The sequence below is a fragment of the Rhinoderma darwinii genome, chromosome 3 (genome assembly GCF_050947455.1).
Source record: "Rhinoderma darwinii isolate aRhiDar2 chromosome 3, aRhiDar2.hap1, whole genome shotgun sequence".
NCBI lineage: Eukaryota > Metazoa > Chordata > Amphibia > Anura > Rhinodermatidae > Rhinoderma > Rhinoderma darwinii.
Window position 1 is genome coordinate 117,127,965 of NC_134689.1, and position 25,845 is coordinate 117,153,809.

At 42.1% G+C, this 25,845-nt stretch overlaps 1 protein-coding gene across 3 annotated transcripts in view; it reads left to right on the top strand.

Annotated features, from left to right (window-relative positions):
- SLC26A2 (solute carrier family 26 member 2) overlaps positions 1-25,845 on the top strand; it is a 75,535-nt gene that overhangs the window by 38,100 nt on the left and 11,590 nt on the right. For 2 of the 3 annotated variants that reach the window (XM_075856611.1, XM_075856613.1), the window contains one exon: positions 13,116-13,753. In XM_075856611.1, coding sequence (XP_075712726.1) covers positions 13,136-13,753 — 618 coding nt within the window. In that variant the 5' untranslated portion in view covers positions 13,116-13,135. Of the gene's footprint in view, positions 1-989; positions 1,111-13,115; positions 13,754-25,845 lie in introns of those variants that run through there. The other variant, XM_075856612.1, reaches the window with a different exon arrangement.

Below are 25,845 nucleotides of genomic sequence, written 5' to 3' on the forward strand. Positions count from 1 at the left end.
TCTCTTGGTGCAAAATCAAGTGTAAATAGAGGGTATACAGTAAAAGACCTTTAATCTGGGCAGGGTTTACAGCAGCTTACATAGCATAGATGGTTAAACCTCTCTAATGGGGAGATAATCACTGAATAACTGCATTGATCATGTTAACTAATGAGTGGAGACAGGAAGGAAATGGATTAAAGTATATTGCAGAGATATACATATGATGGTAATTTGTTTTTAATGAATAAAGGGGGTGTAAAAAATATTCATTAGTGCTTTTTGGATGCTGCTACAGGAAATAAAACCTTTTCTGTACATTATGTTATACTAATTCTTAAATGGGTTTCCCCTGATTAAATATTACATTTCTCTGTTAGAGCACGCAAAACATAATAATCTTTCAATTGGAAACAGCAAGTGAGCACACAAATGCCCAGTTGCTCAGTCCGACTGCCCAGATCCTCTTGTACATGGGCAGTGGAGTGATTGCTTCTATTGTTCAGGCCAGTGTCAGGATTTGAACCCATAAACTCCTGTGTCTACTGGTGCTGCTGAATATAGTGTCTAGGTTCTCTTGATTCTTGCCACTTAAGAGTGTTTGCCTTGATTACCTAATTACTCTCACCCTTTTGGTTTCCTATATTAGCTTGGCCCTTGCCCTCCCTCCTTGCCAAACTGTTAAGCTTTTTGTTTCTAGTCTAGTTCATTGCTCCCTTACTCTACAAACTACAGCTGCTTACTTGTGTATCAAACTTGGATTTTTTTCCTGACCACATATCTGTCCTACTCTGCAAACTGTTGCAGCTTATCTGTATACCAAACTTGGATTGTTTCCTGAACACACCTCTGCCTTATGCTACAAACTGTTTCTGCTTATCTTTGTATCAAACTTGGATTGCCTCTTGACCACGTTTCTATCTTACGGTACAAACCGTTGCCCCTTACCTTTGCACTGAACCTGGACTGTTATTTGACTGATCTTGCTATTACCAGCCACTTTACAGATTGTTTCAGCAACTGGACTCTGAATCTGCTTCCAGACCTTGGCAGCCAGCCTATAAGAATCGGCACACTAGAAAAGGTTACTTCGCTCCGGCAATAAACACATCATGTGAACGTTCTGAGAAGGTATGAAAAGAACACCAGGGTGCTGGAAAGTATGTAACAGCAAAATCTAGACACAGGAGACATTTTCTAATTGTTTACAATTGAAAAATTATAATTTTTTTGTGTGATCTAACAGAGAAAGTTAAAATGTAATCGTAGGACAACGCGTTTAAGTAGACTATGTATTAGGGCATGCCCCCACGTGGCGGATTTCCTCCGCAACTGTCCGCATCAATGCCGCACAGAATCTGCGTTGCAGATTCTGCTGCGGATCTGCCCAAAATGTGCAGTAAATTGATGCGGACTAGCTGCTGCGGACTGCGGTAAAAGTACTTCCCTTCTCCCTATCAGTGCAGGATAGAGAGAAGGGACAGCACTTTCCCTTGTGAAAGTCGAAGAAATTCATACTTACCGGCCGTTGTCTTGGTGACGCGTCCCTCCTTCGGCATCCAGCCTGACCTCCCTGGATGACGCGGCAGTCCATGTGACCGCTGCAGCCTGTTATTGGCCTGTGATTGGCTGCAGCCGTCACTTAGACTGAAACGTCATCCTGGGAGGCCGGACTGGAGACAGAAGCAGGGAGTTCTCGATAAGTATGAACTTCTATTTTTTTTACAGGTAGCTGTATATTGGGATCGGTAGTCACTGTCCCGGGTGCAGAAACAGTTACTGCCGATCGCTTAACTCTTTCAGCACCCTGGACAGTGACTATTTACTGACGTCTCCTAGCAACGCTCCCGTCATTACGGGAGCCCCATTGACTTCCTCAGTCTGGCTGTAGACCTAGAAATACATAGGTCCAGCCAGAATGAAGAAATGTCAAGTTAAAAAAGCAAAACGCATCCGCAGCACACATAACATGTGCATGACAGCTGCGGACTTCATTGCGGAAATTAGAATCTCCATTGAAGTCAATGGAGAAATTCTGCCATGAGTCCGCAACCAGTCCGCCACTGCTCCGCAACAGACAGAGCATGCTGCGGACACGAAATTCCGCTCCGCAGCCTATGCTCCGCAGCGGAATTTTACGCATCGTCTAAACGAACACTGCTAAATTAAAGTGGAAGTCAATGGAGAAACGGCTCCGCTGCGGATTAACGGTGCGGAGTGTCCGCAGCGGAATTTAAGTGAAATTCCGCCACGTGTGAACCCAGCCTTACACAGAATTGTGTCTGCCAAAAACTTGTCTTTTTCAAAACTGGTAAAGATGCAAAATATCAACTTTTACAAACACTACATTTTTGGGTTCGCTTCAGATAAACGTTTTTGTGCCACATAGCTATAGCCAACCGTTGCTAATGATTTTTCTAACAGTTCTTTCTGCTTGGAAAGTACTTTTTACACAGTATTTATAACTCTACATTTGTTTTTTGTCGTAGATTTAGCTTTTTTTGTCGTACATTGCAAAGAGTGAAATCTGCAGTTATAATTTGGAAGTCTCGCAACAGAATGAGCATGCTGCGGATTTTAACCCCTTAATGACCAAGCTATTTTGCACGTTAATGACCAAGGATTATTTTTTGTTTTCTCATGGTCGCATTCCAACAGTTGTAACTTTTTTTTTTATTCCATCAACATAGCCATATAAGGGCTTGTTTTTTGCGGGACGAGTTGTATTTTGCAATTGCACTATTTTTGGATGCATATAATATATCGATTAACTTTTATTAACTTTATTTGAGGAGAGAATTGAAAATAAGCAGCTATTCCAGCATTGATTTTCACGTTATAAATTTACGTTGTTTACTATGCAGCGTAAATAACATGTTACATTTATTCTATGGGTCGGCACGACTACGGGGATACCAAATATGTAAAGGTTTTATATGTTTTCCTACGTTTGCACAATAAAAACCCTTTTAGAAAAAAATTACTTGGTTTTGCATCGCCGCATTCCAAGAGCCGTAACGTTTTTGTTTTTCCGTCAATGTGGCCGTATATGGGCTTGATTTTTGCGGGCCAAGGTGTAGTTTTCCTTAGTACTATTTTGGGGTACATAGGACTTATAGATTAGCTTTTATTTTATTTTTTTATGTGGGGAGCTGGAGAAAATAAAGAATTTTGCCGTAGTTTTTTGCGTTTTTTTTGGACACCGTTCATCCGGCGGATTAATTAATGTGTTCATTTTATTGTTTGAGTCATTACAATAGTGGGGATACAATATATGTGTATGTGTTATTTGTTTTGACCGTTTTACTAAATAAAACCACTTTTTTTGGAAAAAAAGTGGTTTTATTATATTTTGACGGTAATATATGTTTTTTTTTTATAAACTTTATTTAACTGCTTTACAGTTTGTTTTTTAGTCCCACCAGGGGACTCACCATGCGATCTGCTGATCGCTTATACAATGCTTTGGTATACTTAGTATACCAAAGCATTATTGCCTGTCAGTGTAAAACTTTGTTAGGCCCCCGACTGCCATGGAAACCCAACGGTGCCCCGCGGTTTCTTTGTGGGGGCGCTGATGGGGGGACAGAGGGAGCTCCCTACCCCTGACAAACACATTAGATGTGCTTCGATTACGGCAGTTGTGGCAGGAATCAGGCTGTGTATAACAGCTGTGCTCCTGCCGCTGATCGCGTGGGTACACTGGCAGTACCCACGCAATCAGAGGACGGATATATCCGTCCTTTTGCGGGAACTAGCATCTACACAGGACGGATATATCCGTCGTTAAGAGGGCAAAGTCCTCAGCATGCCCTAAATTCCGCAGAATTTTTTTGTACATGTATTGTACTGTAAATTGTCGCATATTTTCAGTAAGGAATCCGCACCAGAGATCTGTTAAAATTGGTTTGTCAAGGTCTAGTAAGGCCTGTAGCTCTTTAATAATTCTTATGGAATCTTAAACGGGTTGTCCACCTTCTGACAACTGATGACCCTATCCACAGGATAGGTCATCAGTATGTCATCGGTGCAGTTCCGACACCTGGACCCCGCACCGATAAGCCGCTCCGGTGGCCTGCGGGCACCGGATGTTGTGGCACATAATGTTATTTACGGAGCCCGTAAGCAGTTAGCTCCGTACATAGCATAAAATCAGTGTTAAATGACCCAAACATTTTCAAAATAAAACAGTTTTTATTGAGACATGATAAAAATACAAAATACAATAATAGCATCAAAAATGGATTAAAATATAAGTCCTCACAGTAAGGAAACACTGCTTAACCAATTGTTTAGCTTTTCCCCATATGATGCATTTCCGTTTAATCTCCATCTCGGATTCATCATTTGCTATACTGACCTTCTTCCAGTCGTTGGATTGACACTCATTCCACCCAATCCCGATGGTTTTTACATTGATTCCTGCTCTCACTGAGTCTTTTATGACGTCTCCTATTGGATATCCTATTGGATATACTATTGGATATGGTGAGTTGCCACCCAAAATTAGCTCATATCAAATCCCTGTGGTTTTTATCCTTACCTCTGTTCTCACTGAGTCTTTTACATAAATTACCTCCCCAAATTAGCTCACTTCCGGTTTCGTGTTGACCTACTTCCGGTCGCCAGATTGATTGACACTTACCTCATCCAATCCGTGTGGTTTTTACACCTACCTCCGTTCTCACTGAGTCTTTTACAAAATTTCTTATTGGGTATGGGGAGTGTCTGCCCCAAACCAGTTCACTTCCGGTCTTCACAATCGTACCAACCATGCCTCAGGTAAATCCAATTAAACTAAGATTTGTAGACATATATATACACCTTATCCTGTCAAAGAGCCTTCATCCTTTTCCCCCTGACGAAGCCTGATAGCGAAACACGTTGGGTGTAAGTGGGCTCCTGGCACATCGCTACTCTTTACCCCATTGTATATCTGCATAGTCTGTCAACTTCTCTTTTATTCTTTTTTTGGCTACCTTACAAGTTCTGTCTATCGATTCTGATGGTCTATTTCACAATTGCTTATTTTTGTTATGTGACTCACCATGGCTGTTTATTTACAATGTACTTCTGTATGGTATAGATGTTATGGCCAGTAGCCCACTCAGTACCTTCCTTACTGTGAGGACTTATATTTTAATCAATTTTTGATGCTGTTATTGTATTTTGTATTTTTATCATGTATTTTAAAAACTATTTTATTTTGAAAATGTTTGGGTCATTTAACACTGATTTTCTGCATATGTGTTTAAACTATGACTTTGGTGTTTGACCAAATTATTCTATTGAGTCACTTTATGTGGTGTTTCCGTACATAGCATAGCAGCCGTGCTGCAGAACTGCAGGTCTGATCCTATTCACCTGCTCCTATTCTGCTCCTATTATGCTCCTATTCACTTGAATAGGAAAGAGCTGCAGTACTGCAGCTCGGACACTATTCCGTGGCTGGAGCTAACTGCTTCCGGCTTGGATGTCCGGTGCACGGAGGCACCGGACCAGCTGATCTGTGCGGGGCCCGGGGCATCAGTTATCAGAAGCTGGAAAACCCCTTTAAGTATATCCCATCACATTTCTTCCCACAAGGAATCCCTGCCTTTATTATGGGCAGTGTGGAGGTCTCAACCTCCATGGGGCTATGCATATATTTTATTAGCAAGTTTCACTAGAATGAACTGTGTCAATTATCACTATGTTATCACATTACTCACTGTTTTTGTTACTAAACTTCATCCAGTCTGAAAGATTTTTAACAGCTCAAAAATATTAGTTTTAGTCAACAATATAAATAGGGTACAGTCATATATCATAGTAACATAGTAAGGTTGAAAAAAGACATCCATCAACCTATTTTCATGCAATGTTGATCCAGAGAAAGGCAAAACCCCCTATAAGGCAGAAGCCAGTTTTCCTCATTTTAGGGGAAAATATACAGTCAAGTTGAGTTACTGTAACTTGTGGGGTACCATAGGGGTCAAACCTAATTTGCCACAACTCTGGGCAGTCCCTCATTTGCCATTAATTTGCTTCATTTGCCACTTCTCTATGCAATCCCTCTATAACGTCATTAATAAATATAATAAATAAGAACTGGGCCCAATACTGAACCCATGTGATATCCCACTACTAACAGTGACGCCATCTGAGTATGTGCCATTAATAACCAGCCTTTGTTTTTTATCACTGAGATAGTTATGTACCCAATTACAAATATTTTACCTTAGGCACAGTATTCTCATTTTATATACCAACCTTTTGTGTTGAACATTATCAAATGCTTTTGAAACTTCAAGGTATATGAAATCTATGTGGCGGGAATTCCCATGAGCTTCTCTAGTACAATCACAGACAAATACTATCTACAAATTCCTGTACAGAGTTGTATGATACAGAAACAATATGGTAAATCATGGACAAATGTAAATTGCTATTTTACACAACAGATTTGGGAAATTACTACATTTGCCATTCAGTTTTATTTTACTTTTTAACACTATCCTTAGATGAGCAGAAAGTTTTATGACTAAGCGTTATTCAGTCAATAACAGACCTTACTGTTTCTACTCCAGAGAAAGAGATCTTCATTTAATGTAACAATATGTCATGAAAATAACGTAAAATGCAGTACAGATTACTAAAAACTATAAAAAGAGGTGCATTTCAAGGCAAACCAATGAACACTCACAAATTGGAGTCGCTCTTGGGTTTTCCAAGCCTGAAACGCAAATTAAAGTTATATCCAGTATGTAGAGCATAGGGTTAATGAAAATTGAGCTATTGCAATCTATACCGGTTGTATCAATACAATGAAGCCTCACCAAAAGATCACCACCTTGAGAAGACCACCCCTGATTTAGACCGGATTTTTCTGTGACAGGTTTTCAATTCCTTTATATGCTCTGAGTATTGTCCTTTTTTTGAGAAGGTGACCCCCTCTAGAGGACCATTTATCACTGCCATTCTGGTTGGTCATCTGATAGAGGTTTCACTGTGTATAGTGGATCTTAGGTATGCACTGTATGTGACAGATGAGGTGTAGTGGGGAGGAATGGTATGCGTTTGAGAAAAGTGGCGTGGCCCCTAAAACATCACATGACTTAGGTGTTGTATGTGAAGGACTTGGCTTTTATAATTTAATTGGTTATAATACTACTATAAAATAAAGTATACCATTACTTCTACAAGTTCTACCAGCAATAGATTCATGTTATTAACCCCTTCTCCACGTTTATACTTACTGTCACGGTCACAGGGTATGTGGACCCACTAGGCCGCTCCGCCGTAGCAGAGAGGAAACTGGCCTAGTCACAGTCTATACAAGAGTCTATAGCAGTTCGTAACACACGGGTACCTGATCTAGTCCAGACAGTGGCCGAGGCTTCAGCACGGATGGAGGTGGGTGCAGCAGATTGCGCCAGACGTGGTGGATAGTACTAGACGTGGCAGGCGACACTGAATGTGGCAGACGACACTGGACGTGGCAGAAGACACTGGACGTTGCAAACGACAGCAGGTGCAGTAGGACACGACTCCAACACTAATAGGTTCAGGAACAAGAACACAGCACGGGATACAGGATACAGGTAATAGGGCACGGGTAACAATTGGAACGGGATAACACTAAGGGACCATTTTCAAGACTGACATGGGACACACTAACAACACTCCGGCAAGGATCAGAAGGGCAGGGCCCTTCTTATAGTCCAGGAAATCATGTGTAGTTGATGATGATTTCCAAATGTGCGCGCCCTGGCACTTTAAGACCGGGCACCCTACGGGACACAGCGGACCGGAGCGGAAGTGAGCACTGGCATCTCCTAGGAAGGAGATGCAAGCCAGCGCTCACAGATCCATGGCCCGCGTCCATGGACGCTACACTTACGTCATAGCCAGGTAGGAGAAGTATGTAGCGGGCTCACGGACTGAGCCTGCTCCATACTACGCAGGTGTCAGCTGTGATGATACAGCCGACTTTTTAGTGTATTGAGCGGGATCCAAATTGTTTAACCACTTGGTTGCTGCGGTCAAAAGCGTTAGAAAGAGGGGGGGGCAGACTCTGACAGCCCATCCCCCGCGATGCGATCGTGGGTTGTCGATGGTTGTCATGGCATGCTGGAGGCCTAATAAGGCCCCCAGGTCTTCTTTATTTGTACTCCTATTAAACACTGCCTCCAGCAGAATCACGATGTACTGCAATACATTAGTATTGCAGTGTATCATGTAAGCGATCCAACGATCGCTGGTTCAACTCCCCTAGTGGGACTAATAAAAAGTATAAAATATTTTTTTTCTTTATGTACAAAAAAATATTAACAGTTAAAAAAAATAAACTTTTCCCATTTCCCCATTTCCCCCCTAAAACATTGTAAAAAAAAAAAAAAAAAAAGACTAAACATAATCGGTATCAATGTGTCCACAAAAGTCAGAACTCTTGCAATTTAACATGATTTAACCCGCACGGTGCATGCAGTAAAGAATCAAATTGAATTGCCAGATTCGCTGTTTTTGTTCACTTCATCTCCCACAAATAATGGAATAAAAAGTGATCAAAAACTCGCATGTATCCCAAAATGGTACCATTAAGAACTACAGCTCGTCCCACAAAAAATAAGCCCTCATACTGCTCAATTGGCAGTAAAATAAAAAAGTTATGGCTCTCAGAATGTTGCGACGCAAAACAAAACTTTTTTTTAAACAATTTGTTTTTACTTGTAAACGTAGTAAAACTTAAACCCTTAATGACCGGGCCTGAAAAGACTTTAATGACCAGCTCAATTTTTCTGTTTTTGCCTCTCTGCGCTTCAGCAGCCATAACTTTTTTATTTTTTCATTGACGTGGCTGTATGAGGCCTTGTTTTATGTGAGAGAAATAGTATTTTTTTTACGGTGTGAATATAGGAAAAAGCGATTCTCGGAATAGTTTTTTTTATTTATTTTTTATCCCGTTCACGGTTCACGCTAAATAACCCATTAGATTAATTCTTCAGGTTATTACGGTCGTGTAGATACCTAATATGTGTAGGTTTTTTGTTTTTATTTAGTGTAGGGGCAATAAAATTTATTTATGCAAAATAAAGACTCTTTTTGGGACTTTTTTTAATTTATTTATTTGTTTTGTTACTTTTTTTTTTTAATCCCATCAAGGGATAACTTTATTTGTAACTTTTTTTTTTTACTTGTAATGTATTAGCATACTCCTGTAAGCTAATACATTACACTGTGTCACTATGACACCGGCTGCTGATCGGGCAGCACATAGTGTGCCCGAACAGCAGGCACATGGAACAGACAGCCCTGGGGTCCTTTGTAGGTCCCAGGGCTGACTTCAGAGGGATTCCTCGGTGTTAGATCGCATCACCAGCGTTCCGGTGATGTGATCAAAGAGGGGAATTCCCTTTGATCATGCCGCGGTCACGGACCGCGGTAATCAAAGGGTTAAACAGCTGGGGTCCGAATGTTTGCCGACCCCAGCTGTGTTCAGGAGGCTGCTCTAAGATCAGGAGCTGTAAGTTACAGCTCCTGCTTAGAGGATGTGCGCTCACACGAGACATCCCTGTAGACTAAGCACCTGCACCGCCTGACGTCGAAAGACAGTGGGCGATCAGAAAGGAGTTAAAAAAACTTGTCATCGCTGTAATTGTGTTGACTCATAGAATAAAGTTAACATGTCGTTTTTATTGCACGGCAAACGGCCTATAAACAAAACCCAAGAAACAACGTAGAATCCGTTTTTCTCCCATTCCACCCCAAAAATATATATTTTTTCCAGTTTCCTATATGGTACAATAAACGGTGTCATGAAAAACTACAACTCGTCCCGCAAAAATCAAGCTCTCATACGGCTTTATCGATAGAAAAATTAAAAAGTTATGGCTTTTGGAAGGTGGGGTGGAAAAAAACAAAAATTAAAATCAGCTGCTACGGGAAGGGGTTAATGCTACTTATAAAACATGTGTCTTAAAGGGAATGTGTCGCTATAATTATTATTTTTTTTAGTTAAACAATTATTATTTAAGTGATTACACATTGTTTTAATTTTTTCACAAGTCAGGAAATCTTATAAATTAGATTCTAATTTATAACATTTCCATGTTCTGGCCACTAGAGGGAGCAGTTCACAAAATTGCAGCATGGTCAATGTGGTAAAGCAATCTCATTGATTTATGCTGCAAATTTGGGGTGGACACACCCTCTCTAGTGTCCTCACACAATCCCCCTTCCCTTCTGGCTAGACTAAGAGTAAAAGTAAGAACAAAGTAAAAAGTAGAACATGAGAATACAAATAAATAAAATGTATGTTAATATCATATTAAAAGCAATATGATAAAAAAATTATAATTTCATGAAACCTTCTCTTTAAGTAAGTTATGCAATAAAAACGTAAAACTACACATTTATGTTAAACCAAAAAGGAATAATGTTGTGTTATTGAGTTGGTTCTCTATTCTTACTAGAGAATCAGTGAATAAATCAGGCCATAGTCGAGAGATTTTTTATCACCGGACCCTAATTTTTTTTTATTAACTGAATCCACTGATCTCACATCCATTGTCCAAAGTCATGGGACAGTTGAACTGTCCTCATAGACATGAGGTGGATCCATGGCCGGCCTTAGCTACGTTCGACCAGTGCGGTCGCACAGGGCACCTGCCGCCACACGGCAAGAGGGGCGCCAGCGGGTGTGTGTATCCCCGCGCCGTTGCAACTACCAGCGGGGATACACACACACTAACTGTAGTCGCCTTTCCACCCGGGCGCTTCTTAACTTAGTGGCCGTCGCTACCGCTGTAGCAGCCATAGCGGCTGCTAGCGGTGACACCGAGCATGAGGGCGGTGGCGCAGCTAGCAGCTGCTGCGGCTGCTATAGCGGTAGCGATGGCACTATAGCAGAGCAGGGAGATATCTCCCTGCTCTGCTGTCTACTAGCGCCACTGTAGCTCCCTGAAGGCGCGGAATCCCCGTGTGGCCCGGCATTCCGCTCCTGGAGCGCTGCTTGATGTTTCTGTCCATAATAAGTGGTGTACCCCAGGGTTCAGTGCTGGGACCACGATTATTCAACTTATTTATTAATGATATAGAGGATGGGATTAATAGCACTATTTCTATTTTTGCAGATGACACCAAGCTATGTAATATAGTTCAGACTATGGAAGATGTTCGTGAACTGCAAGCACATTTAAACATGTTTGGGCATCCAGTTGGCAAATGAAGTTTAATGTAGATAAATGTAAAGTTATGCATCTGGGTACCAACAACCTGCATGCATCATATGTCCTAGGGGGCGCTACACTGGGGGAGTCACTTGTTGAGAAGGATCTGTGTGTACTTGTAAATCATAAACTAAATAACAGCATGCAGTGTCAATCAGCTGCTTCAAAGGCCAGCAGGATATTGTCGTGTATTAAAAGAGGCATGGACTCGCGGGACAGAGATCTAATATTGCCACTTTACAAAGGATTAGTGAGGCCTCATATAGAATATGCAGTTCAGTTCTGGGCTCCAGTTCATAGAAAGGATGCCCTGGAGTTGGAAAAAATACAAAGAAGAGCAACGAAGCTAATAAGGGGCATGGAGACTCTAAGTTATGAGGAAAGATTAAAAGAATTAAACCTATTTAGCCTTGAAAAAAGACGAATAAGGGGGGACATGATTAATTTATATGAATATATTAATGGCACATACAAAAAATATGGTGAAATCCTGTTCCATGTAAAATCCCCTCAAAAAACAAGGGGGCACTCCCTCCGTCTGGAGAAAAAAAGGTTCAACCTGCAGAGGCGACAAGCCTTCTTTACTGTGAGAACTGTGAATCTATGGAATAGCCTACCGCAGGAGCTGGTCACAGCAGGGACAGTTGATGGCTTTAAAAAAGGCTTAGATAATTTCCTAGAACAAAAAAGTATTAGCTCCTATGTGTAGAAATTTTTATCCTTCCCTTTTCCCGTCCCTTGGTTGAACTTGATGGACATGTGTCTTTTTTCAGCCGTACTAACTATGTAACTATATGTAACTATGTAACTATGTAATTCTGAAGTAAGAGAGATGGAAATCAGCTTTATAGTTTAAAATGCAAAGCAAGGTAGGAGCAGCACCGTGGCAAGAAACCAAAACTGGCTGGTGCTATGCTTAAAATAATGAGGAGTGACCTCTCCCCATATGATGTATAGAAAAATAGAGCACGGAAGCAGCACTCAAAGCAAAAAATGTGAAGTTTATTCACCCAGCAAATGCAACGTTTCACTTCCTCAATGGAAGCATTCTCAAGCTTTATAGTTTAGGTACAGTTTCTGAGGAAGACCTAGCATTATTTTATTCTACCAATGATATGAAAACATTCCTTTAAAGGGGTTGTCCGGTGAAATAAAATTGTATTACGGCTTCCTCCCATTCACTTGAATAGGGGAAGGCTGTAATACTATTCTCTGCAGCTACAAGTGTGACAGCGTTGTACAGTATGGAACGGTGTAAAGAAGGAAGGTGAAGCGAGCTCTACGGCCTTTTCAAACAGCTGATCTCCGGGGGTACAGAGGGTAGGACCACCACCTATCAGATATTGATGGCCTAACCTGAGGATAGAACATTCATTTTATCTCACTGGACCACCCCTTTAAATTAATAAATAGTTTTGTTCAGCTGTAATATAATGCAACTATTCTGATCTTCCTATGTTACAGATATGGTGATATTTCTGGGATATGGCACTAAACAAACCTAACTATTAGTTCACACTGAGTTTTTGGACGCGGAAACCCCGTCAGAAAACGCGCCAGAAAACGGTTGAAAATGCCTCCCATTGATTTCAATGGGAGGCGTTTTTTTCCCGCGAGCGGAAAAACCGTCTCGCGGGATAAAGAAGCGACATGCCTTATCTTCGGGTGTTTACGTCTCTGACCTCCCATTGACATCAATGGGAGGCAGAGGAAGCGTATTTCGCGGCGTTTTTTTGCCCGCGGCGCTCAAAGGCTGAGGGCGAAAAACGCAGCGAAAATCGTCGTGCAGGCAGAGCAAAATCTGCCTCAAAATTCCAAACTGAATTTTGAGGCAGATTTTCTGCCTGCAAAAGACTCAGTGTGAACCAACCCTTAGTAGTTTCTGTATTATTGATAGCATTCTAATTCATGTTTTTTTTTTCATAGTTAAATGAAAAGAGATCAAGATGGAAACTGAGGATAATGGCAACATCAAAGCCATTCACCGCAGCCACCGGCCACCAGGGACCATATGTTTGGAAGAAAAAGAAAAGAAAACAATCCCCTTACAAACACGTTTGACTGAAAAGATAAGGAGAACCTGTAGCTGTTCCTCAGATAAAGCCAAAGAAACGCTTCTCAGTTTCCTGCCTGTGCTGCAATGGCTCCCAAAATACAAGCTGAAAGAATACTTGCTGGGTGATGCTATGTCTGGCCTTATAGTAGGCGTTCTGCTAGTTCCACAGTCAATTGCCTATTCACTTCTGGCTGGGCAGGAACCTGTCTATGGCCTTTACACCTCATTTTTTGCATGCATTATATATTCTTTTATGGGAACCTCTAAACATATTCATGTCGGAATATTTGGGGTGCTGTGCTTGATGGTTGGTGAAGTTGTGGACCGAGAACTGCAAGCTGCAGGTTATGACAAATTGCAAGACCAAGGAAGCCAGCTCTCGACAGTGGCTGGTTTATTAACCAATGGAACACTTGATGCTAATCAGACTTTAAGAATGACATGTGATAGAAGCTGCTATGCAATTACAGTAGGAGCCACCGTTACATTTATGGCTGGAATTTATCAGGTATGTTATGAGAAGGTAAAATAATAACTTTAAAGGGATTTTCCAAGCTTAGGAAAAATCCAAAAAAGTACCTATATGTATCTAATTGCTCACCAGATGATGCCACCATAGCTCAGAAGTAGGTATTTTTTTTATTATCTTGTCCAGCTCCGTATTCGGAATAGCATTTAGAAAGTTTCTTAACCCTTTTGGTGTTTCACAGGAATTAAAGCAAAGTGGAGGCGAAATGTACAAATTTTATTTATTTTTTTTCAGAAAATCTGTTTTAATTCATTTTTTTCTGTAACACAGAAGCTTTTACCAGAGAAACACAAATTCATGTGTATTGCCCAGATTATGCAGTTTTTAGAAACATCCCACATGTGGCCCTAGTGCGCTACTTGACTGAAGCATCGGTCTCAGAAGCAAAGGAGTACATAGTGGATTTTGGGGCCTCCATTTTATTAGAATACATTTTAGGCACCATGTCAGATTTTGAAGAGGTCTTGTGGTGCCAAAACAGTGGAACCCCCCCCCCCCCCCAAAAAAAAAAGACGCCATTTGGCAATCTACAGCCCTCAAGGAATTTATCAAGGGGTATAGTGAGCATTTTAATCCAGCAGGTTTTTTGCTGTATTTTGTGGAATTAGGATGTCAAAATTGAAAATCTAAATTTTTTTCCAATAAAATGTAGAAATCTTCAATATTTACAAGGCATAAAGGACAAAAAGCACCCCAACATTTGAAAAGAAATTTCTCACAATTACGGCAATACCCCATAAGTGGTAATAAACTGCTGTTTGGACCCACGGCAGGGCTTAGAAGGAAAGGAGCACCATTTGGCCTTCGGATCTCAAGTTTTGCTGGAATGGTTTTCGGTGCCATTTCGCATTTGCAAAGCCCCTGAGGGACCAAATCAGTGGAAACCACCCAAAAGCACAGCAACATTTAAAAAGCAATTTCTCTCGATTACGGCAATACCCCATATGGGGTCATAAACTGCTGTTTGGACACACTGCAGGGCTCAGAAAGGCAGGAGCGCTATTTGGCATGCAGATTTTGCTGGTTTGGTTTTTGGGTGCCATGTTGCATTTGCAAAACCCTAAGGTACCAAAGTAAAGTGGTAGCCCCCGAGAAGTGACCCCATTTTAGAAACTACACCCATCAAGGCATTTATCATTTGCCTGGACATATGACAGCGCTCAGAAGTGAAGAGTACTATGCGCATTTGAGGTCTATTTCGGTGATTTTCACACCATTGACCCACAATTGCAGGGCTCTGAGGTCAAATAGTAAAACAAACCCCCAAGTAGTGACCCCTATTTTGGAAACTACACCCCTTAAGGCATTTTAAGGGGTGTAGTGAGCATTTTGACCCCACAGGGTTTTTTTCATGAGAAATTAATGCGCAGCAGATGGTGCAAAGCGAAAATTGCAATTTTCCGCTCATATGCCATTTTACCCCCCATTTTGTTGTGCTCAGCCTGTGCCACCGAAGACAAATACCTCATAAAATTTTAAGTGGGTTCTCCTGGGTATAGCCATGCCATATATGTGGATGTAAACTGTTGTTTGGGCATGCTTTAGGGTTCAGAAGGGAGGGAGCGCCATTTGGCTATCAGAGTGCAGATTTTGCTTGACAGTTGTTCTGTTTGGGGTATTGCAGATATTTCAGTTTATGATGCTGGGGCATATGTAAACTGTTAGGGGTACATCAGGGTATAATAAGAGGGTATAATAATTGGGTAAATAAATAATAATTCATAGATGTGTGGCCAGTGTCACACTGATAAATGGTGCCTGATCTTATCCGCTTTTGGAACACTGCACATTTTGCATTGCCATTTTCTGAGAGCCAGAACTTTTTTATTTTTTCTCCATCGGAGCTGTATAAAGGCTTATTTGTTGCGGGATAATCTGTAGTTTTCATTGGTACCATTTTGGAGTACATGCAATTGTTTGATCCCTTTTTATTCAATTATTTGGCCAGTAAGGTGACCAAAAACCAGCAATTCTGTTATGTTTTTTATTTATTTTTTTCACGGCGTTCACCGTGGGCTATAAATGACCATTTTACTTTATTCTGCGGGTCGATATGATAACGATGATACCATATGTATATAGTTTTTTTTTTCTGTTTTGCAGCGTTTGCACAATAAAATCACTTGTTTTTTTTAATTTTATTTATTGCTTGTGTCGCCATATTCTGAGAACCATAACTTTTTTATTTTTCAGTCAAAAAAGCTGTGGGAGGGCTTGTTTTTAGCGGGACTAGTTGCAGTTTTTATTGGTACCATTTTTGGCTACATGAGCCTTTTTGATCACGCTTTATTCCATGTTTTGTGAGGGGTGGTGATAAAAAAAATAGATACTGGCATGCTTTTTTACTTATCTTTTTTGCAGTGTTCACGGTGTGGGAAAAATAACATTACAGTTTTATAGTTGGGGTCGTTACGGACGCGGCAATACCAAATGAGTGTACCTTTTTTAAAGTGTTAATTTTTTTCCTATAATAAAAGACTTATTATAGGAAAAAAGGCAGTGTTTGTTTTTATTAACTTTAAACTTTTAGTTTTACACTTTTATGAAACTTTTTTTTTTGTCCCACTAGGGGACTTAAGGTCCTACACCTCTGATCTTTACTCTAATGCATTGCACTACCCATGCAGTGCAATGTATTAGAGCTGTCAGTCATTCACTGACAGCAAGCCTATTAGGTCCCATCTGTGGGCGGGTCCTAATAGGCTATCGTATGTGGCAGAACATAAGGCTATTATTAGGCCACCGGTTGCCATATCAACGATCAGCATCGTCCCGATAACATTGTGTCAATACCGATCGCTGCAAACTACTAAGATGCAGGGATCGCATTTGATTGCGGCATTTAAGGTGTTAATGGCAGGGATCAGAGCTAGTTCCATTCCCTGCCATTACAGCATGGAGTCAGCTGTAACATACAGCTGACACCGGCGGCTGATGTCGCAGGCTCAGCTTCTGAGCCTGCGCTATCTTTCTTTAGCGTCCGGAAGCCTGTTAGGCCCCGCCTACGGGCGGGACCAGCAGGCTTCCGTATTTGGCAGATAGGAGGCTGTTGTTAGGCCTCCGGTCTGCCAGAACAGCCATCGGAACCCCCGTGATTTGCATTGCGGGGTTCCGATCTGCTAGGAAATACCATAGATGCGGCGCTCCCTTTTGAGCGCTGCATCTAAGGGTTTAATTGGCTGGATCGGAGGCTAGCTCCGGTCCTGGCCATGCAGCAGGGTGTCAGCTGTAATATACACCTGACTCCGGCTGGCGATGGTGCGGGCTCAGCTTCTGAGTCCGCACCAGTAACACAACGTACCCATACGTTCTGTTGCATTAAGTCTTTAACGACAACGACGTACCCATAGGTATGTCGTTAAGGGGTTAGGTTTACTATATACACCCACTAGTAATGCTGGTCTGACATGGCCCAATTTTAGCCCGATTAGATGTCAAAATCCAACAGTTGAGAATCAGACTATAGTGGGAAATATATTTTTATGTGTGAATTTCCAATTATCTGTGGACTCAAGCTAGTCAGTACGCATAGATTAGATCATTCAGGTCATTTGAGAGCACAGTTTTCAAGGGATTAGTATCAAAATTAGTTTTGAAAAGGCTTAACCCCTTCCTGCAAAATGACGTATCTGGTACATCGGCATTGCAAGTAACATAAAGCAATCCAACGTACTAGGCACGTCCTGTAGATGAAGCGGGCACAGGAGCTGTACTCGCTTTATCGTCAGTGGGTGTCGACTGTAATATACAGCTGACATCCCGCTGCAACGGCAGCGATCGCAGTTACCGCTGATCGCTGCCATTTAATCCCTTAAATGCGGCAGTTAATAGTGACTGCCACATTTAAGTGATTGACAGAGGGAGGAGGCTTTGTCTGTACCCCACAGCCCCCCCCCCCCAGGTGCGGAAGCTTATAAGCTAATTGTCAGTTTAAGAATAACAGTTACAATACACTGCACTACATTGCACAGAGGATCAGAAGATCAGGTCTTCAAAGCCCCAAATAAGTGTAAAAAAAAAAAGTTAACAAAAGTTTAAGAAAAATAAATAAAAACTTTAAGGAGTAAAAACAATAATCGCCTGATCAAACACTAATTCCCTGATCAAGTCATTTATAATTGAAAAAATGAAAAAAATATATATACATAATAGGTATCGCCGCATTCGTAACGGCCTGAACTATAAAAATTTAATATTTTTTTTCCTGGACGGTGAACACCATAAACAAATTAAATGAAAAACAATCACAGCATTTTTTGGTCACCTTGTCTAAAAAAATAAATAATAAAAAGTGATCAAGAAGTCACAAGTACCACAAAATAGTACCCACAAAAAATACAGTTTATTAAAACAAGCCCTCCCACATCAATATGAACTGAAAAATAAAAAAGTTATGGCTTTCAGAACATGACGGCACTAAAACATGATTTTTTTTTTAGAAAAGAGTATTTTTATAGTGTGAAAGTAGTAAAATGTAAAAAAAAATGATATCAATTTGGTGTCGCTGTAATCGTATCGACCCACAGAATAAAGTTAAGATGTTGTTTATACTGCATGGTGAACACTGTAAAAAATAAAAAACAAAACAGTGCGAGAATTACTGTTTTTTAGTTTCCTCGTCTCCCTAAAAATGGAATAGTGATAAAAAAAATCGCATGTACGCCAAAATGGAACCAATAAAAATTACAGGTCGTTCCACAAAAAAACAAGCTATCACACAGCTCCATCAACGGAAAAATAAAACGTTCTGACTCTTGGAACGCAATGATGCTAAATGATGGCCCAGACAAATTTTTTAGGTACAGTAGTTTTTCACTAAAAACCCCACATCATCATTTGCTAGACCCCACAGCTGGACCCCATAGATGCAGCAGAGATGAGGACACTTCAGGGCCTTGTGCTGGTTATAGGGCTAGAGAAAAAGTCAAATATTAGGCTGGAGCGCAGATATTTTGTATAATACCCAAAAAGCCCGGCCTGTGCGTAAAGGATTGGTTCAAAGCGTACCACACCAATCCATGGATTATTAATTTTGTCATTCTTTCACCCCATTATTACATCATCCTATTATGCCCTGATGTACTCCGCCCAACTTAAATATACCCTGATGTATCCGCCCAGCTTACATACTGTATGCCCCCACATTATAAGCTGAAATACCAGTAAAACCCCAAACAAAACTACTACCAAGCAAAATCTGCACTCCAAAAGCAAAATAGTGGTCCTTTTGAGCATGGCAGTGTGTCCAAATAGCAGTTTATGACCACATATGGGGTATTACTGTACTGTATCTGTGGAAACATTTTTGCAAAACACTTGTGGGATCAAAATACCTCTAGATGAATTCCTTGAGGGATGTAGTTTCCAAAATGGGGTCATTTTTTTGAGGGTTTCCACTGTACTGGTACCTTAGCTCAATGCAACATGGTGTCAGAAAACTAATCTTGTAAAATCTCCACTCCAAAAACCAAATGGCGCTCCTTCCTTTTAGAGCCTTTCTGTGTGTCCAAATAGCAGTTTACGACCACATATGGGATATTGCCTTAGTCGGGAGAAATTGCGTGACAAATTTTGGGGTGTCTTTTCTCCTGTATTCCTTGTAAAAATGAAAAATGTTGAGCTAAAACGACATATTATTGGAAAAAAAATTAGATTTAAATTTTCATGGCCCAATTCTAATAAAATCTATAAAAAACCTGTGGGGTCAAAATATTCACTACACCCTAATTTAATTAATTGAGTAAAGTCTCGAAAATGGGGTCACATCTTGGGAATTTCTACTGTAATGGTACCTCAGGAAGCTTTTCACAAGCGCTCAGAAACCAATTCAGCACAATATGCGCTCAAAAAGTCAAAAGGTGCTCTTTCCCTTCTGAGTCCTGCCGTGTGTCCAAACAGCAGTTTGCGTATGGGGTATTGCTGTAGCTTTACAAAAGTTGAGGTGCTTTTCTCCTAAAATCCTTGTGAAAATGCAAAATTTTGAGCAAGGACTACATCTTATTGGAAAAAATAGTCTTTTTTTTTCACGTCCCTATTCTAATAAATACATCTAAAACCTGTACAGTCTAAATGCTCACTACAGCCCTAGATTAATTCCTCAAGGGGTATAGTCTACCAAATAGAGTCACATTTCAGGGTTTTTTACTGCACTGGTACCTCAGGGTCTCTGTAAATGCAACATGGATCCCAGGAATCATTCCAGCAAAATCTGCGCTCCAAATGCCAAATGGTGCTTCTTCCCTTTTGAGCCCTGCCATATATCCAAACAGCAGCTTATGACCACATAGGTATTTCCCTACTCTGAAGAAGTTGCTTTACAAATGTTGGGGTGCTTTTTCTCCTTTATTTGCTGAGAAAATGAAAAATTTTGAACTACAGCTACATCTTATTGGAAAAAGCAGCACGCGCCGATCAACAAGACATCATTGATTGGCGCTCGTTTGCTCCTGTCACACGGAGCTATGGATGGGGATGAGCGGTTGTTACTCTGATCGCTCGTCCCCATACCTTATTATAATGTTGGCAGCACGTTTCTTTGTTTACACAGGGAGATGTGCTGCCGACAACGATATTTAACTTTTTTAAAAGGATACGATCAGCAGATGATCGAGTGTTTGCTCGTTCATCTGCTGATCACTGACATGTTTACACAGGGCAATTATCGGCAATGAGCATTCTGTGAACGCTTGTCTGCCCGTTAATTGCCCAGTGTAAAACCCCCTTAACTAAACGTTTAAAAAACTTTTGACAAGTCATAGTGACATATCAGAAGTTTTGATTGGTGGGGCTCCAAGTATTGAGACTCCCACTGATCGCTAAAACGAAGCGACAGAGGTGCTCGGGTGGAGTCTGTGCCGTTCCGATTTTGATCGGCTTTCCTTGGAAAGCCGAATGAGTGGTGTTCAGATTCATACACTTTCTATTGAGCCTTTAAAGAGGCTCTGTCACCAGATTTTGCAACCCCTATCTCCTATTGCAGCAGATCGGCGCTGCAATGTAGATAAGAGTAACGTTTTTTGTTTTTTTTAAACGAGCATTTTTGCCCAAGTTATGACCATTTTTATATTTATGCAAATGAGGCTTTCTAAAGTACAACTGGGCGTGTTTAAAGTAAAAGTACAACTGGGCGTGTATTATGTGCGTACATCTGGGCGTTTTTACTTCTTTTACTAGCTGGGCGTTGTGAATGGGAGTGTATGATGCTGACGAATCAGCATCATCCACTTCTCTTCGTTAACACCCAGCTTCTGGCAGTGCACAGACACAGCGTGTTCTCGAGAGATCACGCTGTGACGTCACTCACTTCCTGCCCCAGGTCCTGCATCGTTGCATCGTGTCGGACGAGCGAGGACACATCGGCACCAGAGGCTACAGTTGATTCTGCAGCAGCATCAGCGTTTGCAGGTAAGTAGCTACATCGACTTACCTGCAAACGCCGATTCTGCTGCAGAATGAAATGTAGCCTCTGGTGCCGATGTGTCCTCGCTCGTCCGACACGATGCAGGACCTGGGGCAGGAAGTGAGTGACATCACAGCGTGATCTCTCGAGAACACGCTGTGTCTGCACTGCCAGAAGCTGGGTGTTAACGAAGAGAAGTGGATGATGCTTATTCGTCAGCATCATACACTCCCATTCACAACGCCCAGCTAGTAAAAGAAGTAAAAACGCCCAGATGTACCCACATAATACACGCCCAGTTGTACTTTTACTTTAAACACGCCCAGTTGTACTTTAGAAAGCCTCATTTACATAAATATAAAAATGGTCATAACTTGGCCAAAAATGCTCGTTTTAAAAAAAAACAAAACGTTACTCTTATCTACATTGCAGCGCCGATCTGCTGCAATAGGAGATCGGGGTTGCAAAATCTGGTGACAGAGCCTCTTTAAACCACTCGCTCGGCTGAAAGACAATCAGAAACTAAGCAGCACAGCGCTTGTCCGAGGGCCTCTGCCGCTTCATTTTAGCGATCGGCAGGGGTCTCAGTGCTCGAACCCACCAATAAATACTTCTGGGAAATCACTATGACATGTCAAAAGTTTTTTAAAAGTTTAGTAAGATAAAGGACACTTTAAAGGGAACCTGTCACTAGCATTTCACCTATTGAACTCAACTCATCCCTTGCTGGCCGCTGCTATCAAAAGTTCATTGCTGTTATCACCTCTGCTAAACTCCTCCTCTGACCATAAATAATGGTCTGCAAACATTTTGCGCCTTTTATGATAATCCGGCAGTCTTGTTCGTTTCTCTACTCATGCCCGCCCACCGCAAAAAACTGGCCCGCCCAGAATGTCGAAATCTCATCTGAAATATAGTTACTGCGCATGCGCATACACCAGAACAGGACATCTTTTCACGAGAGCGGGATATCATGTGTCTTGTGGGGAGGCGAAGAGCTGTCAATCAAAAGTAAGGAGGCGGGGTTAACTCGGAAAGGCTTCCGCATGGACCCTGCCAAGGTTCAGGCTATGGCTAAATGGGTCCAACCTGCCTCCCTGAAGGCGTTACAGTGCTTCCTGGGGTTTGCTAATTATTACAGGAGATTCATTGCTAACTTCTCGGTCATCGCTAAGCCTCTTACGGATCTTACTCGCAAAGGTGCTGATCTACTCCACTGGCCTCCGGAGGCGGTCCAGGCTTTTGAGATCCTTAAGAAGTGCTTTATCTCTGCCCCAGTGCTGATTCAGCCTAACCAAATGGAGCCATTCATTGTGGAGGTTGACGCCTCCGAGGTGTGAGTGGGTGCTGTCTTGTTCCAGGGTACCAGGTCCCTCACCCATCTCCGTCCCTGTGCCTACTTCTCCAGGAAGTTCTCGCCCACTGAGAGTAACTATGAGGTGGGCAACCGCAAACTCTTAGCCATTAAATGGGCATTTGAAGAGTGGCGCCACTTCTTGGAGGGGGCTAGGCACCAGGTCAACGGTCCTTACCAACCACAAGAATCTGGTATTCCTAGAATCTGCCCGGAGGCTAAACCCGAGACAAGCTCGATGGGCGTTGTTTTTTTACTAAATTCAACTTTGTGGTCACCTATAGGGCTGGGTCTAAAAATATTAAAGCTGATGCACTGTCGCGTAGCTTCATAGCCAGCCCTCCTTCGGAGGAAGATCCTGCTTGTGTTTTGCCCCCAGGTATAATAATATCCTCTGTTGATTCTGACTTAGTCTCCGAAATTGCGGCTGATCAAGGTACAGCTCCCAGGAACCTTCCTGAGAACAAGCTGTTTGTTCCCCTGCAATTCCGGCTAAGGGTACTCAGTGAAAATCATGACTCTGCACTATCTGGCCATCCTGGCATCCTGGGTACCAAGCACCTCATTGCTAGAAACTATTGGTGGCCTGGGTTGCCTAAAGACGTTAAGGCCTACGTCGCCGTTTGTGAAATTTGTGCTAGGTCCAAGACTCCCAGGTCCCGACCAGCGGGCTTACTATGTTCTTTGTCCATTCCCCAGAGACCCTGGACCCATATCTCCATGGATTTTATCACCGATCTGCCTCCATCTCAAGGCAAGTCGGTGGTGTGGGTTGTAGTAGACCGCTTTAGTAAGATATGCCACTTTGTGCCCCTCAAGAAACTACCCAATGCCAAGACGTTAGCTACCTTGTTTGTCAAACACATCCTGCTTCTCCATGGGGTTCCTGTCAATATTGTTTCTGACAGAGGGGTACAATTTGTTTCATTGTTTTGGAGAGCTTTCTGTAAAAAGTTGGAGATTGATCTGTCCTTCTCCTCGGCCTTCCATACTGAAACTAATGGCCAAACTGAGAGGACTAATCAGTCTCTAGAACAATATTTAAGGTGTTTTATCTCTGACTGTCAATATGATTGGGTCTCCTTCATTCCCCTCACCGAATTTTCCCTTAACAACTGGGTCAGTAACTCGTCAGGGGTCTCCCCCTTTTTCTGTAATTTTGGGTTTAATCCACGGTTCTCCTCCGTTCCACCTGGTGGTTCCAACAATCCCGAGGTAGATGTCGTTCATCGGGAACTGTGCACAGTCTGGGCCCAGGTTCAGAAGAACTTAGGGGCGTCCCAGAGCATACAAAAGACTCAGGCAGATAGAAAACGTTCTGCTAACCCCTTGTTTGTGGTCGGGGATCTGGTGTGGCTGTCTTCAAAAAATTTGCGCCTTAAGGTTCCGTTCAAAAAATTTGCTCCCCGGTTTATAGGGCCATACAAGATCATTGAGGTCCTTAACCCTGTCTCCTTCCGGCTGGAGTTACCCCTGTATTTTCAAATATACGACGTGTTTCATGCCTCCATCCTGAAATGCTGCTCCCCGTCCTTGGTTACCTCGAGGAAACCTCCGGTCCCTGTTCTCACCCCTGAAGGGGTAGAATTCAAGGTGGCCAAGATTGTGGACAGCAGGATGGTCCAAGGTTCCCTCCAGTACCTGGTTCATTGGTGAGGATACGGGCCTGAGGAGAGGACTTGGGTACCTGCCCGGGATGTTAACGCTGGGGTATTGCTCAGGAGGTTCCATCTTCGGTTCCCCAATATGCCAGGTCCACCTAGGAAGGGTCCAGTGGCCCCTCTTAAAAGGGGGGGGTACTGTAAAGGATCTGCCAGACACAGCTTCTGTGTCGACGCCCGTGGTTAATCAGTCTGCATCTGCTCCTAGGTCTGATAGAGTGACTCGATCTGCTACCACTCAGGCTGGTAGGCTGAGGAGTGGGAGAACCTATCACAGCCTGGCTAGACGGTTCTAGCTCCCGCCCTCGGTCTATGTATACCTTCATTTGCTTCTTGTCTTTGCCTGTGATTCTCTCTTGTTTCCTGGCTCCGCTGTTCCAGCTATTACTATTGACCTCAACTTCATTTTGACCCTGGCTTTACTGACTACGCTCCTGCTCTGTGTTTGGTACCTCGTACACTCCTGGTTTGACTCGGCTCGTTCACTACTCTTGTTGCTCACGGTGTTGCCGTGGGCAACTGCCCCATTTCCCTTAGCTTCTGTGTACCCTTGTCTGTTTGTCTCTCGTGCACGTATTGAGCATAGGGACCGTCGCCCAGTTGTACGCCGTCGCCTAGGACGGGTCGTGCAAGTAGGCAGGGCTCACCTGTCTGTCTCCGTACCCCATCATTACATTCCCTTTAAACTCTTTGAAAAAGTTATTCTGTGATAATAAGTGGTTTAATCCATTGGCAAAGTGTTGTACACATAGTTCCAGACATCCCTCATTACATCATGAGTTGGGCAATTGCTTGGAGGACTGGCCGAGTGGACATACAATAACTAATGGAAGGCTTGCTGGTTAGCATAACAGGCTTGTTGTGTAGCCGACCTCCATAGGCATGTCGGGGCTTTTAGTTGGTGCATTGTAAAAGATGCCCTCATTATATAGTTACTTATATGGTCATAGTTTTAGATCTGACTAAGACTAGGCACAATTATGGGAAAGTTTTATTCCTGCATGCAATCCTTCCAGGTTTGGCTGACGGTTGGTTTGATAGTGGAGCTACTGTTTGTAGTGTGCTTGGTTGAGGATTCTGAAGGGAAAATTGGTTGGCTGATTTGTGGGCACATTAGGGATATTCAGACACGGTATATTTGTTGTGGAAATTTCAGAGACTAAAAAACATTTTTCTGCAAATACCATTCAGATGTATGGGACAGTCACAGACATTTTTGTAACAAATCTACAGTGTTTGATTATACCCTTAAAGTGGTGAATGAATCTCTCTTAAACTGTAGTACTTTTCATGTAACCCTTTAATGACCAGTCCTATTTTGGCTTTCATTAGATGCAGCACTCACAAAGGCTAATGGTGAAAAAAGAGGGTGCTTTATTGACCTCACTGCACTTTTGGGGTCAATAAAGCACCCTCTTTTTTCACCATAAGTCTTTATGAGTGGTGCCTATTTACTGCTTTTTGTCTAACGGGACAGTGGTCAGTTCCCTAAGGCTTGCACCCCCTCCCAATTAAGCCTGTGCTTCTGGATTCTATTTTTGTGGATAGATAGATAGATAGATAGATAGATAGATAGATAGATAGATAGATAGATAGATAGATAGATAGATAGATAGATAGATAGATAGATAGATAGATAGATAGATAGATAGATAGA